Source organism: Myotis yumanensis, unplaced genomic scaffold (assembly GCF_028538775.1).
Source record: "Myotis yumanensis isolate MYYU_CA2020_CCGP unplaced genomic scaffold, mMyoYum1.0.hap1 SCAF_8, whole genome shotgun sequence".
NCBI lineage: Eukaryota > Metazoa > Chordata > Mammalia > Chiroptera > Vespertilionidae > Myotis > Myotis yumanensis.
This window is the reverse complement of record NW_027223759.1, coordinates 30,968,020-30,983,716: the sequence shown is the minus strand read 5'-3', so window position 1 is coordinate 30,983,716 and position 15,697 is coordinate 30,968,020. Positions and strand designations below refer to the sequence as shown.

General features: G+C 40.9%; 1 protein-coding gene across 7 annotated transcripts in view; it reads right to left on the bottom strand.

The window, feature by feature from the left end:
- DIS3L2 (DIS3 like 3'-5' exoribonuclease 2) overlaps nucleotides 1-15,697 on the bottom strand; it is a 309,482-nt gene that overhangs the window by 238,493 nt on the left and 55,292 nt on the right. For all 7 annotated transcript variants that reach the window (XM_070422394.1, XM_070422395.1, XM_070422398.1 and 4 more), the window contains 2 exons: nucleotides 11,412-11,465; nucleotides 7,676-7,777 (listed from right to left, as the gene is read on the bottom strand). In XM_070422394.1, coding sequence (XP_070278495.1) covers nucleotides 7,676-7,777; nucleotides 11,412-11,465 — 156 coding nt within the window. The remainder of the gene's footprint in view (nucleotides 1-7,675; nucleotides 7,778-11,411; nucleotides 11,466-15,697) is intronic.

Here is a 15,697-nt window from a genome sequence, read left to right as displayed (position 1 = left end):
AAAATAATCATTTGAAGGAAAAGGTAGTTGTCAAAGGAAACAATTTACTGTACTAGACCAATTTCATGTGACCATAAGAAGGTTTGGAACAGTCATTGAAAACCAGAGATTAAATGTGCACTTTGATTTTTCCTATTGTTTGTTTAATTTAGAATAAGAGTAGTTACTCCTATCAGCACTTCCTGTATTCTTCCAAACTCAAGTTATTTTTTCTTTCTGTGCCAAGCTCTTCCAAAATACCCACCCATACTTCTATTATTCCCTTGCTAAAATATTAGTAATCATTAAATAAAAATGTTTTCTTAGTAACTGTATAATAGACATGTTAGAAAATATAGAATAATTGTTCCTGCTTCTATACCCTCCTTAATTCATGTATAGCCTTTGCTCCGTTGTAAGTTAAGTGAAAGAATCCTGTCCCAAGAGAAATTTAGACTTAGCTAACAAAATGCCTGATTGATTTATTCCTACTATATCCTGCCAGTATAGTGCAGATACTCAACAAATACCTGGAGGATAAATGAATAGCATTATTTTCCAGTGGGTATCAATTATTAAATCAGTTCTAGGCTATCTAAAAAATATACTTTATCGATTTTTTAACAGAGAAGAAGGGAGAGGGATAGAGAGAAACATCGATGAGAGAGAAACATCGATCAGCTGCCTCCTGCACACTCCCCACTGGGGATGTGCCCGCAACCAAGGTACATGCCCTTGCCTGGAATCGAACCTGGGACCCTTGAGTCCGCAGGCCGATGCTCTATCCACTGAGCCAAACCGGTTAGGGCAATTCTAGGCTATCTATAAATATAAAAGGCTAATATGCTAAGTGTCCAACCATCCGACCAGTCACTTTGACGCGCACTGACCACCGGGGGCAGACGCTCAACACAGGAACTGGCCATTTACAGAGAAATGGCACCAAGGACCTGGCACCAACAAAGCAACACTCGGCTTCCCCCAAGTGGCACACAGGCCCTGACACAACCCTGAGAAACAGCCCACCAAATCGCAGCAGATGCTACCGAGACCCCATGGCGCAAAATGCAGCTCACAGCCCAGCCCAGCCCAGAAATGGTGGCTGTGGGCACTGGGTAATGACGTCACATAGCAACTCCCGGCTTCCTCTCCCTAGCAATAGGCCATTTAACAATAAAAAGCACCGTGGACCTGGTGCCCACAAAGCAACACTCGGCTTCCCCCAAGTGGGACACAGGCCCCGCCAACACCCTGGAGTGACACCCCACCAAATCGCAGTCGACGCTGCCGAGACCCATGGCGCAAAATGCGGCCCACAGCCCAGCCAGGCTTGGAAACGGTGGCCGTGGGCACCGGGTAATGACGTCACGTAGCAATGCCCGCTTCCTCACCCTAGCAACTAGTCTTCTTAGAGTTTCTTCAGCCCAGGAACATGACTTGCTTATAGCCAGGTGGAAACATTTTACACTTTAACCAAATGTCTGTGAAGCGTTTTCCCATGCCTCATCTCATTTGATCCTCACAGAAGTCCTGAAGTAGGTAGACAGGAGACTCGGTGGAATCCTATTTTCTTTTCATTAGCCGAAAACAGATTTAGAAAGCTTAGAAACTTGACCCAACTGAAAAGAAGAAAGAAATGGTGGACCTTGAAAATGACTTCAGGTTTTCTCACTGCGCAGAATATAGTCAAACACTGCTGCAGATAAATATTTTACCCTTTGTTCTCCCTACGTGATCTACAATAATAATCTGTTTTGTGTTGATATTTACTGCTATGTTCCTGACAATTACCTGAAAGAGAAATTGGGGTGCTTTACTGGGCTGGAAAAAGTTTAGCTACATCAGAAAGCATGTCTAACTAAGCAAGTTTATCTATATATATAAAGCGCTTGCTGCCACCAATCACAAGCGTGTGTTTCAATCTTTCATTGTGGATCGTGAATTTGGTTGACACTTCTATTACAGAGAAAGGGCGAATAGTGATATTAAAATATTTCTTCTAATTAATTTCCTTTCAATGTGCATGAATTGGTTTACCGGGCCACTAGTCTTACTATATTTTTAAGTATTCAGACAAAAGAATATAGAAGCTTGGTTCCAATGAGTAGAAATTTCACTTGAAATTCAACCTAACTCTTCAGCTAGTCAGCTTCTCTTTCACACTTCTCTTTTACTTGTTTGAGTGTAATTTAACTATGTTCCTGTTGGCCTCCTTCACTCTGATTTTCTCATGGTCACTCACTATGGTTGCATCAACTAAACTGCTCCCCTAGCTCCCAATCAAGCAGAATAGGAAATATTTACTAGTAAACAGCTTTGGCTCCTCCTACAGGAGGCCTTAGCTTTTAACCCACCTCCCAGATCTGAGATTCCAGAGCTGAATTTCCTGTATGTAACTAGAAAAGGCCCAGAATTCTGATCTTAGGGTTTGTCTTCTACTAAGGTTCTTGCTCCTAGTACTGCTCTAGCCAATACTAGTGTAGGGATCAAATCCAACCCTTAACTCCCAGCCCAGTGGCTGCATCTACTAGTCTGTTTGTAATAAGACAGTCCAACATTTCTGAAATTAGAACTCTATCCTATCCCAAAGTCCCAGAAGGACCCACCTCCTACATAACAACTGCCTAACTGCTTTCTGAATATCTGTGCAACACGCCCCATGAATGGGGGATCTGCTGTCAACAAGTCAGGATGGCATCTGGATCTGCAACCATTTGACTCTGTACCTTGTCCAGCTCTTGATTTTTTAAAATATATTATTTAATTGATTTCAGAGAGGGAGAGAGTGATCAAAACATCAATGATTAAGAGTGAATCATTGGGGATTGTGCCAGAATCGAACCCGCAACCGTTCAGTCTGAAGGCCAATGCTCTATCCACTGATCCAAACTGGTCAGGACAAGCTCTTAATCTGAATTGGGTCAGTTCTCTCAGTATCTGATCCATCAACCACAGCAGATGTCTGGTAAGATTGTGACACATTCCCAACATCTGCCTCCATAACACTATGAGAAGCCATCATACCTCTCTAGTCTTAAGATACAAGCACTAGAATTCTAATTATTTTTTTCTAAGCTGTTTATTTCCTAAAATTAATACTAGGCCTTTGGTCATTTGAATAGTCATCTTCTTTACCCATGATGGCAACTTAAAAATATTAGCTAATGCTAAAGCATATATTACTATTTTTTATTTATGCTGATTTTTATGATATCTAACAATATCTATCTACAGATCAAATAACTTTCTTTTTTATATCTCTAGACTAATAAACAGCAATAAGACCATGAAATAAGATATGAATCTGAATCCCAACTCTATCGTTGCCTACTTCCCTAAATAAGTAAGATCTTTAAGCTAAGCCCCAGGGTTCTCATTCACAAAATTAAAACAGAGATAATAACAAACTAAAGAATGGTGTGAGGCACTAAATACAGTTCTTGGTACATAGTAAGCACTAAAAAGTTAGCAATCAGCAGCAACACCTACAGATTTACAATGCTTATTTGTAATATAAAGTATTAAGAGAAGGGTCCAGCCAGAGTGGCTCAGTTGATTGAGCAATGACCTATGCACTGAAGGGCTGATGGTTTGATTCCCTGTCACAGCATACACCTGGGTTACAGGTTTGATCCCCAGTCTGGAAGCAACCAATAGATATTTCTCTCTCTTTCTCTTTATCTCTCTCTCTCCCCCCCCCCCCCCCTCCCTTCCTCTCTCTCCCTCTCTCCCTCTCTCTTTCCCTCTTCCTAAGCATGTCCTCAGGTGAAGAGTAAAAAATAAAGTATTAAGATAAAGAGAAGAGTAGAATACACTTTTTTTAGTTAACAAAAAAAGATGAAAGACAAAGTTGTTTAACAGTGATGTGAGATTAACTTGATTGGAAAAGGAAAGAATAGGACAAGGAAAAAGAATGGAAGAGACAAGATGAAGATCAAATAAATGACAAATAGAAGATTTTACAAAGCAAAGTACAGTATTCTGTGAGCTTCTGGCAAAGGGGGCCAAGGATGCTGATTTTCCAGGAGGGTGGGCTCTAGAGAACAGTTAGCAAACTCTGCTCTTGCCAGTGTCTAGGAGACTTGGTTGAGGGGCAGCAGCACTTAGCCAATGGCATGGCAGGAAGAGAGCTTTATTCCATACGTTCCTCCTCAAAGGGGAAACTTTCATAATCATCTCTTGCCAAATCATTCTCAGCCCCACTCTCCTCCTAAAACAAATCTTTTTTCCTCTCCATTCCCATCCTTCAAACCTTAGTTCAAATGTAATCTCCTCTATGTGGACCTTCCCCAATTCACTCAGTTTCATGCTTCCATAACAATATGTATTTCTCTTTCTATCCTGCAAACCATAATACAATTGTTCCCATCCCCTTTCCATACAGCCTAGGAGCTCCTTAAGAGCAAAGCCTATAACCTATTGGAGTTTGTACCTCCAATATCTAGCACAAAGCAAGATGGGTGGAAGATGAGAAGCCCCTGGTACCCTGCACTGCTGCAGGCAGAAACATCAGGATCATGGCTCCTAACTATTTGGGCAACATGCACCAACCCTCTGTTTTAAAAACCTGAGGAAAGCCACAGATGCTCAGCCTAGAAAAATACATACACATGCACTCACTCAAAAAAATAAAATAAAATAAGAAAAGAATAGTAAGCTAGGAGTCAAAGGATTCTGGATTCTACTCCCTGGTTCTGTCAAAAACTCCAAGTTCTCAGAGAAGGCAATTTCTCAACTGACAAAATGAAAATAAACTATCATTTTCCCTTCAATTATCCTTCATTAGATGACTGTAACAAAAATATACATAAATACTAAAAATGTGGAATAATTCTGAAATTAAAATTGTTATATACGAGCAAATTGTTTTTTATATTGGCTCACAGCTTGCTACTTTTACAGCTATCTATTTTGCCAAAAAACAAACAAACAAACAAAAAAAACATGCTGTGAAATAAATTGACTGTTTACTACAATAGCTAAAAGAACTGTTGTTTTTTTCCAAAACCCCAAAGGCCCTATAGTTTACATACCCAAGAGGGGTGAGCACAACAAGTATAAAGAAGCAAAGACGAATAATCCAATTAATTCACATTTGTTCACACCATTGACTACAGATTCCTTTGATAACAATATGCTTTTGTACTAACAAACCTGTAATACAATTGACCAGTATGCTTTGAGATGTTGAGCTTCTACATGTCTGGGATTCTTGATGGCAATCTGAATATTCTCTTCTCTCCAGTTTGACCTTATCATCAACAACTGTCACAGGTGGGTTGCAGTCAACAGCGCTGCCCTCTTCAGAATGGGAAGCTATGAAATATTCTAACTAATGAGTTCTAAGAGACAGACCTTCTGAGGCTGACTTTAATATAAAAAGCCATTGTCGTGCTGGCCGGTGTGGCTCAGTTGGTTGGAGTGTCGTCCAGTACACAGAAAGGTGGCAAGATCGATTCCCAGTCAGAACACATACCCAGGTTGCAGGTTCGATCTCTGGTTGGGGCACATATGGGAGGCAACCAATCGATATTTCTCTCTCACATAGATGTTTGTCTGTCTGTCTGTCTCTCCCCCCGCCTTCTCCCCCTTCCTCTCTCTAAAAATCAATTTAAAAAAACAACAACACATGTCCTTGTGTGAGCATTTTTTTTTAAAGCAACTGTCAGGCAGTCACGTAAAGACCCTTAGGGGCTCCACAGAAACAGCGTAAGTAAGGAATCCCTCTACATTTCAAGTCTGCTGAAAGTGGAAGAGGACCTGTAGACACACCCAGGCTGGCCTTCTGTCATTGCCCCTTCTCTACTCCTACCAGCAACCCAGCAGGGTCCTCCTGGCCAGTCTAGGCTCTTCTTTTTATCCATGCCAATCTTTTACAGACAGAATACAGATATTAACTGTAAAATAGAAAAGCAACAAGTTGTGTCTACGTACTCTGAATGTTTTGACTGTGGAAATACTACAAGAATTTTTGCAAATTCTTATCTGCTTAACTAGTTCCAGTGAACCAGAAATCCACAAAATTAAGATGTTTTAGGGAAAACCACAACTTTGCTTTGTTGAGTCTTAAAGCGGGTATAGGTTTTTTTCTAGAAGTAAAGGCACCAAGGCAGAAATAAGAATAACCAAGTCCTAAATCTGTCCTTTTAGAACTCAACAACAGCAACAAACATATTCAACTCCAGCCTACCCCCATCTTCTTAGGCTTCTTGCCCAAAGCAAGAGTGCTTCTGACTATACCAGGAAAGGATGTGCTTGCTCATCTTAAATAGAAATGTGTAAAGAACAAGTAACCAATTTATTTATTCATATGCTTGTTTATTTTAGCCAAGGACAACAAAAATGCCAGGCAACTTGGCCTTGTTCCTCTAAGCAACCTCTGCAGAGCTCAACAGGTGTTCTTCACTAATCAACACCTAGTCAGCTCTAGACCTACCCAACTCTTCCGTTTCTTTCAATTCTACCCACTATCATCCCTTAAGTCAAAGAAAGCCATATTTCTTGCCCTTCTTTGGCTCATCTTAATTGTAATGCTGTCTCTTTACTTTACCAAATGACCTCTAAGAATACTTCCTCTGGCTCGACCCCTTTGGCTTGGCCTTAATGCACTCCTCTTATCTTCTTGGACTTGGTCAACACTGTGCTAAATGATGCTTTCAAGAAAAGAGAAAGTAAACTAAATCTATCTATGTCCCTAGGAACTGGAGCCAACACTTAACTGTGCTTTCAAGGAATCAGAGGAGGAGACTATATCCACACTGGGGGAGCGGGGATCTGGATTAGAATAATTCACTTTCATAAAACACTCTATACTTAACTTCACAGCATTAATAAACATTATCCTTAGCACTGGCCGGGTGGCTCAGTTGGTTGTAGTGTCATCTGTACAACAAAAGGATGAGAGGTTTGATTCCTGGTCAGGGCACATATCTAGGGTTGCAGGTTCAATCCATGGTTGGTGTAGTCAGGGCACGTACAGGAGGCAACTGATCAATGTTCTCTCTCAATCTGTTCCTTTCTCTCTCTATAAATCAATATAAAAAACATATCCTCAAGTGAGGATTTAAGAAAAATGTATCCTTAAATTTGTATAAGTGCAATTAGTATGTGTCTCTTCCTGCCTGTACTCCCCACCAGACTAAAAGCTCTATGAGGGCAAGAACTATGTCATCTTGGATCATGATTAATTTCCCTACACCCTACAAATCCCTGGCACACAGGTCTAACTCAATTATTCTAGTCCAGTCAGATAAAAATGAATTAAACTTATGCCTCAACAAAGCTCTGGTATAAGGTAATACTTCCCACATTTCTAGATCTGTTATTAGTAAGAACTGCTACCATTAATCTGGCACCATTCTATGATTTTTACAGGTATTCTCATATAATCCACATGACAAACCTATGAAGTAGTTACTATGATCATTCCCATTTTATGGGAGAGGCAGTTGAGGCATAGAGAGGTTATATAATTTGCAAAGCATGTGACAGGGAAGACAAATCACAGGGGAGATAGCAAGGAAAACAACTCAAATCATTCCATGTCTGCTCACCAGATGCTTCTATATCCTAAGCATTATGTGGCCTGTTTCTGAGACAACCACAGGGCCTTAGGGGTCCATAACTACTCACTGATGCACCATGGATGCAAAAGGCCCTGAGAAGTCTATAATTAGAAAATGAAAATTTAACTCACCTTCCACTGCTCCTCTGGAAGCAGCTTCACGACCACCAGATCCCCATTCAAGGCTCTATTACGAGCAACAATCCCATCAATAAAAATGTCTCTATCACCATCCTAGGTTGAAGAAAGAAATAAAATAATTAGCTTACCAAAGCTTGGAACCAAAAATTATTTCCTTGGTTTAAAAACTATGAACTCCACAATATGTCCACTGATTTAATAGGAACACTAGTACATAGCCATAAGCAGACGTAGAGGGAGCTCAGTCCCTTTGGAACTAACAGAAATGGTGACAAACACATAAGAGCAGATTAACAGAATACTAACAAATCACCAAGTAAGAGAAAATCTACTACAAGCAGGTCAAAGACAAACAAAAAACACACAAAGCAAAAAACTAGGATTGCATGCTTTCATAACTGAAATAAGAAAGGAGTAGGTTATCCTTAGGTTATCCTTTTTAGTTTTAAATAAAATAAAGCATGCTGATATCTTTTCTACATCAGCTAAATTTTTTTTAAATAAGGGTAAGAGTAAAAAAAAATAGAAAGTTTTCAAGAAAACAGAACAACAACATATAATCCCTCAAGAACATCGAGAGCTAGAGCAGCTCTAGAATGTGGGTTCTCTAAGGGGAAGCCAGCAAAATCCTACTCCCCCAAACCTCCCCCCAGAAAAGTGGCAGAAAGAAAATTGGGATTGTTTTTATGGATAGCAAAGTAGATAGCAAAGAAGAAAAGGAATGTAAATGAGATTCATAAAGCATTCTCATGTTCCACCTCTCTCACTGACCTAGGAGCACGGTAAACTGTGAATGCAACAAGGCTTGGGTACTTTCACCCTCAATCACATGCTTATAAACAACCCACTTTAAGCAGTGTAGCCCCAGTGAACTCTGCAGGTATCGATTGCTAAACTTAAATCAGTGCCAGATTACGTTACAAAAATAAGCCAAATTTTACAAAAATACTTAAGTGGAAAACACAGCTAAGAAAAAGCATGCCTTCAACAGGTAAGTGACAAAATTAAGTATTTTCCAAATGTTTCATCAACAAACATGCAAACATTCCAAAAGTTTATACTACATGCTTCTTTTCAGAGGATAAGAGAGAAATAAAAGGTTAATTTTTCTTAAATAGCAAACAGGCTTGGAAACTCAAAATTTTCTAATATAGATGCTATAGAATGGATTTAACACTCAACAGACGACTACAGGTGATTACTATGACATGTTAGTCAAAGTTAAAATTAGCATTCCAAATTTACCACCCCCACGGGATTTTAGACACTCAGCAATTTTTATAGTTTCTGGTTACAAATCATAAGAGATCTTTTAGAACAGTCTTTCTGTTCAAGTTCCATTCTAGCCATGGGCTGGCAGCTATGCCTGCATACTCTGCCAAACCTGACCCACCCTAGTCCCTGAGGGACAGCTACCATGTTAGCCACAAAGACAGAATTACCACAGTTGACCTCAAGACAAGCAAGAAAGAGGCAACCAGAGAGTGAACAACTAAAGTGTGACATACCACCATCAATCACTGCCTTCTGCAATTTATAAAGCAATAGGATATCTCTGGCTTCCTAAGAATGAAAAAAGAGCTGTCTGCATGTAGGTCATCCTACCCATTATCATGTGTCAAAACATGCAGTGAGATGCCTCTTTCATGAGCAGTTACACCACCCTTAGACAGCTCAGAGATTTAAGACGTAAGATGCTGGTATTGCCATGTTTCTATCCCAGGAAACCAAGAGAAGCAGGCTGAGTTGAACTTCAGACAACACACAAATCTATAAATATTGCACCACTACTGAGCTCTTACTTCATTCATTCAGAAGCCTGTATCTATTGCAGAATCTCTTATTTTAAAGACACAAAACATGGGAATACCTCAATGTTAAAAGTTTGCATCATCCCTCTTAACTACTTTTTAAGGCCAAAAGGTGAACTGGCTGCAACATCTGTCACCCCATTCTTTTTTATGGCTGAGTAATATTCCATTATATATATGTACCACATCTTCTTTATCCACTCATCTATTGATGGACACTTAGGTTGCTTCCATATCTTGGCAATTGTAAATAATACTGCAATGAACATAGGGGTGCATATATCTTTTCAAATTAGTGTTTTAGATTTCTTCAGATAAATACCCAGAAGTGGAATTGCTAGGTTATATGGTAGTTCTATTTTTAATTTTTTGAGGGACCTCCATACTGTTTTCTATAGTGGCTGCATCAATTTACAATCCCACCAACAGTGCACAAGGGTTATCTTTACTCCACATCCTCACCAATACTTGCTGTTTGTGTCAGTAATACTTTTTATATAATCCAATGGGTAAGACCTAAACTTGAGATATAAATGTGAATCCTTGGCTTCTGGAAGAGAAGGGAATAAAAGAACTAAACTGAGCTTGAGACCAGGTCTTAAGGTTAATATAATAACAACAATATCTATGAAGTACACGACTACACTTGTATTCTCACTAAACCTGTCCTGTAACATTATGAAATACTAGAGGCCCAGTAATTGGATTCATGCACCAGTGGAGTCCCTCATCCTGGCCTGCGCCCTCTCACAATCCGGGACCCCTCGGGAGATGGTGGACTGCAGGTTTCGGGGATGGGACCAAAACCGGCAGCCCGACATCCCCCAAGTGATGTAGTAGTGCGCAAAGCGGCAGGCAGCCAGGGAGGAGCCTGAGCCCAGGCACCATGCTGCTCCGGTTGTGCCTGCAGTCGCCCAGTAGCGCTGCCACGGAGGCAGGAGAGGTTCGTGGGAGAGGTTCGCACCACTGCAGCTGCGCTCCCACTGTGGGAGCACACTGACCACCAGGGGGCAGCTCCTGCATTGAGCGTCTGCCCCCTGGTGGTCAGTGCATGTCATAGCAACCGGTCAAACAGTCAACTGGTTGAACCATCGACCCATTGGTTAGGGTTTTATATATATAGACGTTAACTGACATCTTATATAATAAAACCCTAATATGTAAATCAACCGAACAGCAAAACGATATCCTCATCTATAAGCAAAAGTTTATTCCTATAGTATCTTCTGCCTTGAAAAATATATAATTCTACTGCTATCCTATTTATGGTGTCATAGTTAAGTCAGGAATTTAAGAACATTGCTCTCTTAGCTTTGTACAATCAAGTCTTATTCAGAGGCCTGCTGCTAACTATATGCCAGGGTGGACTTCCTTTAATGGAAAAGAGCCTGTTAAAATGAGTCATGAACATAAGGAAGGGTATAAAGACCCAATGGTAAAAAGCCTTGTACCAAGTCCTATCACCTACATAAAAGTGATGTGAGAAACTGACCAAGAAAAAAAAAGCATTACACATTATTTTTGGACAAATGTGCAGATTAGCTCATGCAGTAGAATGAAAGTAGATAGAATATTTGTTTAGGAAAGATTAACATAAATCAGTGGAAAACCCATAAATCCTTTTAAGCTATAAACCAAGGGCATCCAATTACATGAACTGGTGGGTGTCTGGGTGGGTTCAGCTGCTCTGCAGCCTAGTAACAAATGCCACCCTTTTCATTTGAAGTGTGATTTTAAGACTGGCAGAAAGGGTTGTTAACCAAAAGCAAATTTTGTTTAAATCTGAAACAAATCCTTGCCCGTCCTCAATTTTGTTTTACTACTCTGTTTTTTAGTAAGAATATATTATTTTGGTTCCAGAGCATATCTAAAAATTGAATGTGAAATTAAGTTTATTATAAAATTATTGGACTTACCGGGGAAGGAATGAAGGCTTCATGAAACTTCTTTGGATTAATTCTCAATACACCCTTTAAAATAAAATTAAAAATATATGAAACTTCAACAAGTTACATGTATGATTTTTTATACTTATTTTATTCTCCAATAAAAAGTTTTAAATTAAACAGTTTGATCTAGAAAACAAGTTAGATTATGAGAATTGCTCATTAAATGCATGAAACATGATTTATATTGGTACATGTAACATAGGGTTCCATCAAATACTGAAAGCTCACACTGGCTCCTTGTTGTGAACAGGTAGAGGTAAGAAGTAACAAAGCCTGGCGTGGAGTGGGAAAGTGGCAGCTATTGGAATTGTATATGCCCCTATATGCTGGTCTTCAAATTCAAACTTTTATTTTAAGAACAAGGTGATCAGGAAATTACACTTCACTATATAATGGCCTTTTTAATTCTCTAAGACCTTTCCACAATTGCTTGTTTCTGTGACAATTTTCAAAGTGATACAGGTTGATTTCCAACCTGGATACTTAGACTCGAGGGATCAGATGCATAATTTTTTACTCTAGCCCCTCTGCAGAGCGGAATGAGTCAATAATTCAAAGTGGTCCAGAACCAGCTCTTAATGTAAATGGGGATCCTGGCTCCAATAGCCAGGCCACCCAGTCTGCCTTCAGCTTCATGTTATTCCAGCACCAAATCAGGGTCTGCTTCTATTTATGCACAGGGTGCAGGTGGGGGCTGTGCTCAATACCAGTTCAGTATTTTAGGCTCTTGCAGGAAGTTGTAACCCTCCCCACGTCCCAGCTGCATCTGAAGGCCAATGGAACACATGGGTGGAGGCCATTATTTTGCTAAGAGCCAGATTCAAAGAGTATCTTGAGAAAGCGTTTTAAATAACATTTCCCCCCTAAAATGTCGAAAGACTCAAAGATGCATAATTAACAAAACAGGTAAGGGCATAAAATAAAGCAGAAAATAATTCTTTCTTTCACTGGCCCACCATGTTTAAATTATAAATTTCCATGCAACAGTTTATACTACCAATAATATCCCAATACGACTACTACAAATGCTCATTCAGTCCATAGTTTAATAATTATTTCTTGAATTCTGACTATATTCAAAACCCTGAGATAGATAATATGGAAGAGAGAGTGATGACCAAACTCAGCCCTATTTGAAGTAAAGCATTGGTCATGCTCATATGCATGAATACAAGTCCTTTGGTTGATCTCTTACCCCACGCCTCCTCCCCTGCCTTCCCTCTGAGGTTTGAAGGTCTATTTGATGCTTCTATGTCTCTAGACACAGACAATAAGAGGGTGGTGGGGTCATGTGCTGGGGGCCAGGAGGGGGCAGGGAAAGGTCAATAGGGGAAAAAGGAGACATATGTAATACTTTCAACAGTAATTTTTTAAAATGAAGTAAAGCATGAATGCTGTGAGGATGCAGCTCACTTTCAGCTGGAGGAACCTCCTTGACTTAATTGAAACCTGGCCATCCCTGTTCTCTTCCAAACCCCACAGATGCTTTGAAGTTCATGCATTAGCTCCTGCTATAGCTCCTAGGGCTGTCATCTTCAAACCTGATCATATTCCTAATTCACGAAAGCTTTGACTTGTAGCTCACTCCCAATCCTATAAACATTTAATGGAACTTCACATCCATATTGATGACCAGGCAACCCTAACAGTCACTCTAGCCACCTTTTCTTCCACCCAACCCTAGTCACTTTCTCCCATGTTCACACCCCATGTCTTGTCATCATTGCTAATCACACCACCTCTAAACACAACAAGTCAAATATCATACTTTCTGATTAAAATCTCCTGGCCTTCCAGCTCACTTACGGTAGAAATACCACTTCGAAAATTTTTCATCTTCACTAAGAACTCCAACCCATGAACCTGACCACACTTTGACCATTCATCATCTTCACGCTATGCTTACTCCCTTTCTTGGCTACCTAATTGCCATGGCCTGCCATTACCTCCTGCCTTTGCAAACCTGGAGCCTTGAGTCCACTCTTCCTCTTATATGTAACTAGTAAAACCTCACTCCCAGTTGACCGCAACTATCTGCCTTCTCCATGACTAAACCCAAGGAGCTGAATGTTACTGTAGAAAAAAACCACACAACTGGACTAAGTAGCCTAACATGGCAATCACAAACATGTTTTCCATGGCTTACAGGATATTTGAGAATATTCAAAACTAAGGAATTTCACATATCCTATATAATAAAAGCCTAGGTGGCATCGCACGATGTCGTCACAAGATGGCCGCTTTACGTCATCACAAGATGGCCACCACAAGATGGCCAGCAGGGGAGGGCAGTTGTGGGCAATCAGGCCGGCAGAGGAGGACAGCTGGGGGAGAACAGGCCAGCAGGGGAGGGCAGTTGGGGGCGAGATCAGGCCTGCAAGGGAGGGCAGTGGGGGTATCCAGGCCGGCAGGGGAGGGCAATTGGGGGCCATCAGGCTGGCAGGGGAGGGCAGTTGGGGGCGATTGCACCAGCAGGGAAGGGCAGTTGGGGGCAATCGAGCTGGGAGGGGAGGGCAGTTGGGGGCAATCGAGTCGGCAGGGAAGGGCAGTTTGGGGTGATCGGGCCAGCAGGGGAGGGAAGTTTGGGGTGATCGGGCAGGCAGGGGAGCAGTTAGGTGTCAATTAAGCCGGCAGGGGATCGGTTAGGGTGCGATCAGGCAGGCAAGCGGTTAGGATCCAGCAGTCCGGGATTGTGAGAGGGATGTCCGACTGCCAGTTGGGATCGGACCTAAATCAGCAGTCGGACATCCCCCAAGGGGTCCCAGATTGGAGAGGGTGCAGGCCAGGCTGAGGGACACCCCCCCATGCACAAATTTTGTGCACCAGGCCTCTAGTAAATATATATATATTTCTAGATTTTGTTGAAACATCAGCTAACCCCATCCAGCAACAACCACTTGAGTTGAATAGCAGATGCTTCTCTTATAGCAATAAAAACAATCACAAATAACACAACCTTCCTAATGTCACAACCCTTTAATACAGTTCCTCATGTTGTGGTGACCCCCAACCATAAAATTATTTTCGTTGCTACTTCATAACTGTAATTTTGCTACTGTTATGAATCGTAATGTAAATATCTGATATGCAGGATGTATTTTCATTGTTCACGACCCACAGGTTGAGAACCACTGAGTCTTATACCAATATACTACATGTCACATACAGTTGTAAGAGCCTTGTATCTATTCAACTAATTTAACCCTCAAAGCAACTCTAGGTGATAGGTACTATTATCCTCTTTTTTATAAACCAGAAAACTGAGACACTGAGAGGTGCCCACTTTCCCACTACATTCTAACCCAAGCAGTCTGGTTCCAGATACCTTGCTCTTAACTACTACAGACTGCTTCTGTTTGCCATACTCACGCCCAGGGCCTCTTTGCTCACTTATGCCATCTACTCCCTTCCCACAGAAAAACCGAACTATATTCCAACCCTCAATCTTTCCAATCTTGGTGAATGACAACATCATCCATCCAGTTTCTTGACTCAAACTCTTAATAACCATCCTTTATTCCTCCTTTTGCCTCACCTTTCACATTTAATCTATTGCTATGTCAAGCCAGTTCTAGCTCCACATCCATCCACTTCTCTCCACCTTCACTACCACTCGCCTTGTTCATGTCTCCATATTTTCTTGCCGGATGTACTCTGATGGCCTTCTACATGGTCTCCAGCTTCCATTCTAGTCTACTTGTCTTACAACTGCCAGAGATGTTTTTAAAGCATAAAACAGATCATGTGCTTCCCCTGCTTAATGCCCTTTAGTGAAACCTCCGTCTCCATCATTCTTTAAATAAAATCCAACTCTCCGACACAGTCCAGAGACCCTACATGATTTGGCAGCTGCCTAACTCTCCAACTTATTCTCACATGGTAATTCCTTTTGCTTGTCATGTCCAACAGGTTCCTTCCTTAGTCCTCAAAAACACCAAGCCTTTTTCTGCTCGCTATTCTTCAACTAGCTGCTCTCTCTCTGCCTATAATGTTCTTCTCCTAATTCTTCAAATGGCTGGCTCATTCTCACCCTTCAGATCTCAACTGAGAGATTACCTCCTTAGAGGTAGTTACAGCACTCATCACAGGTATAATTTCCTCTTTATTTCTTTACTTGCTTTTGCCTATCTCCCTAGTGAATTGCCTCTCTGTTATGTTTGGCACTTAGTAGGCAGTCAAGAAACATTTGTTGAGCTAATTAATTGGCTGCAGAGTTGAAGCTCTCCCACCACCCCTAATAATAATGTTAAGAA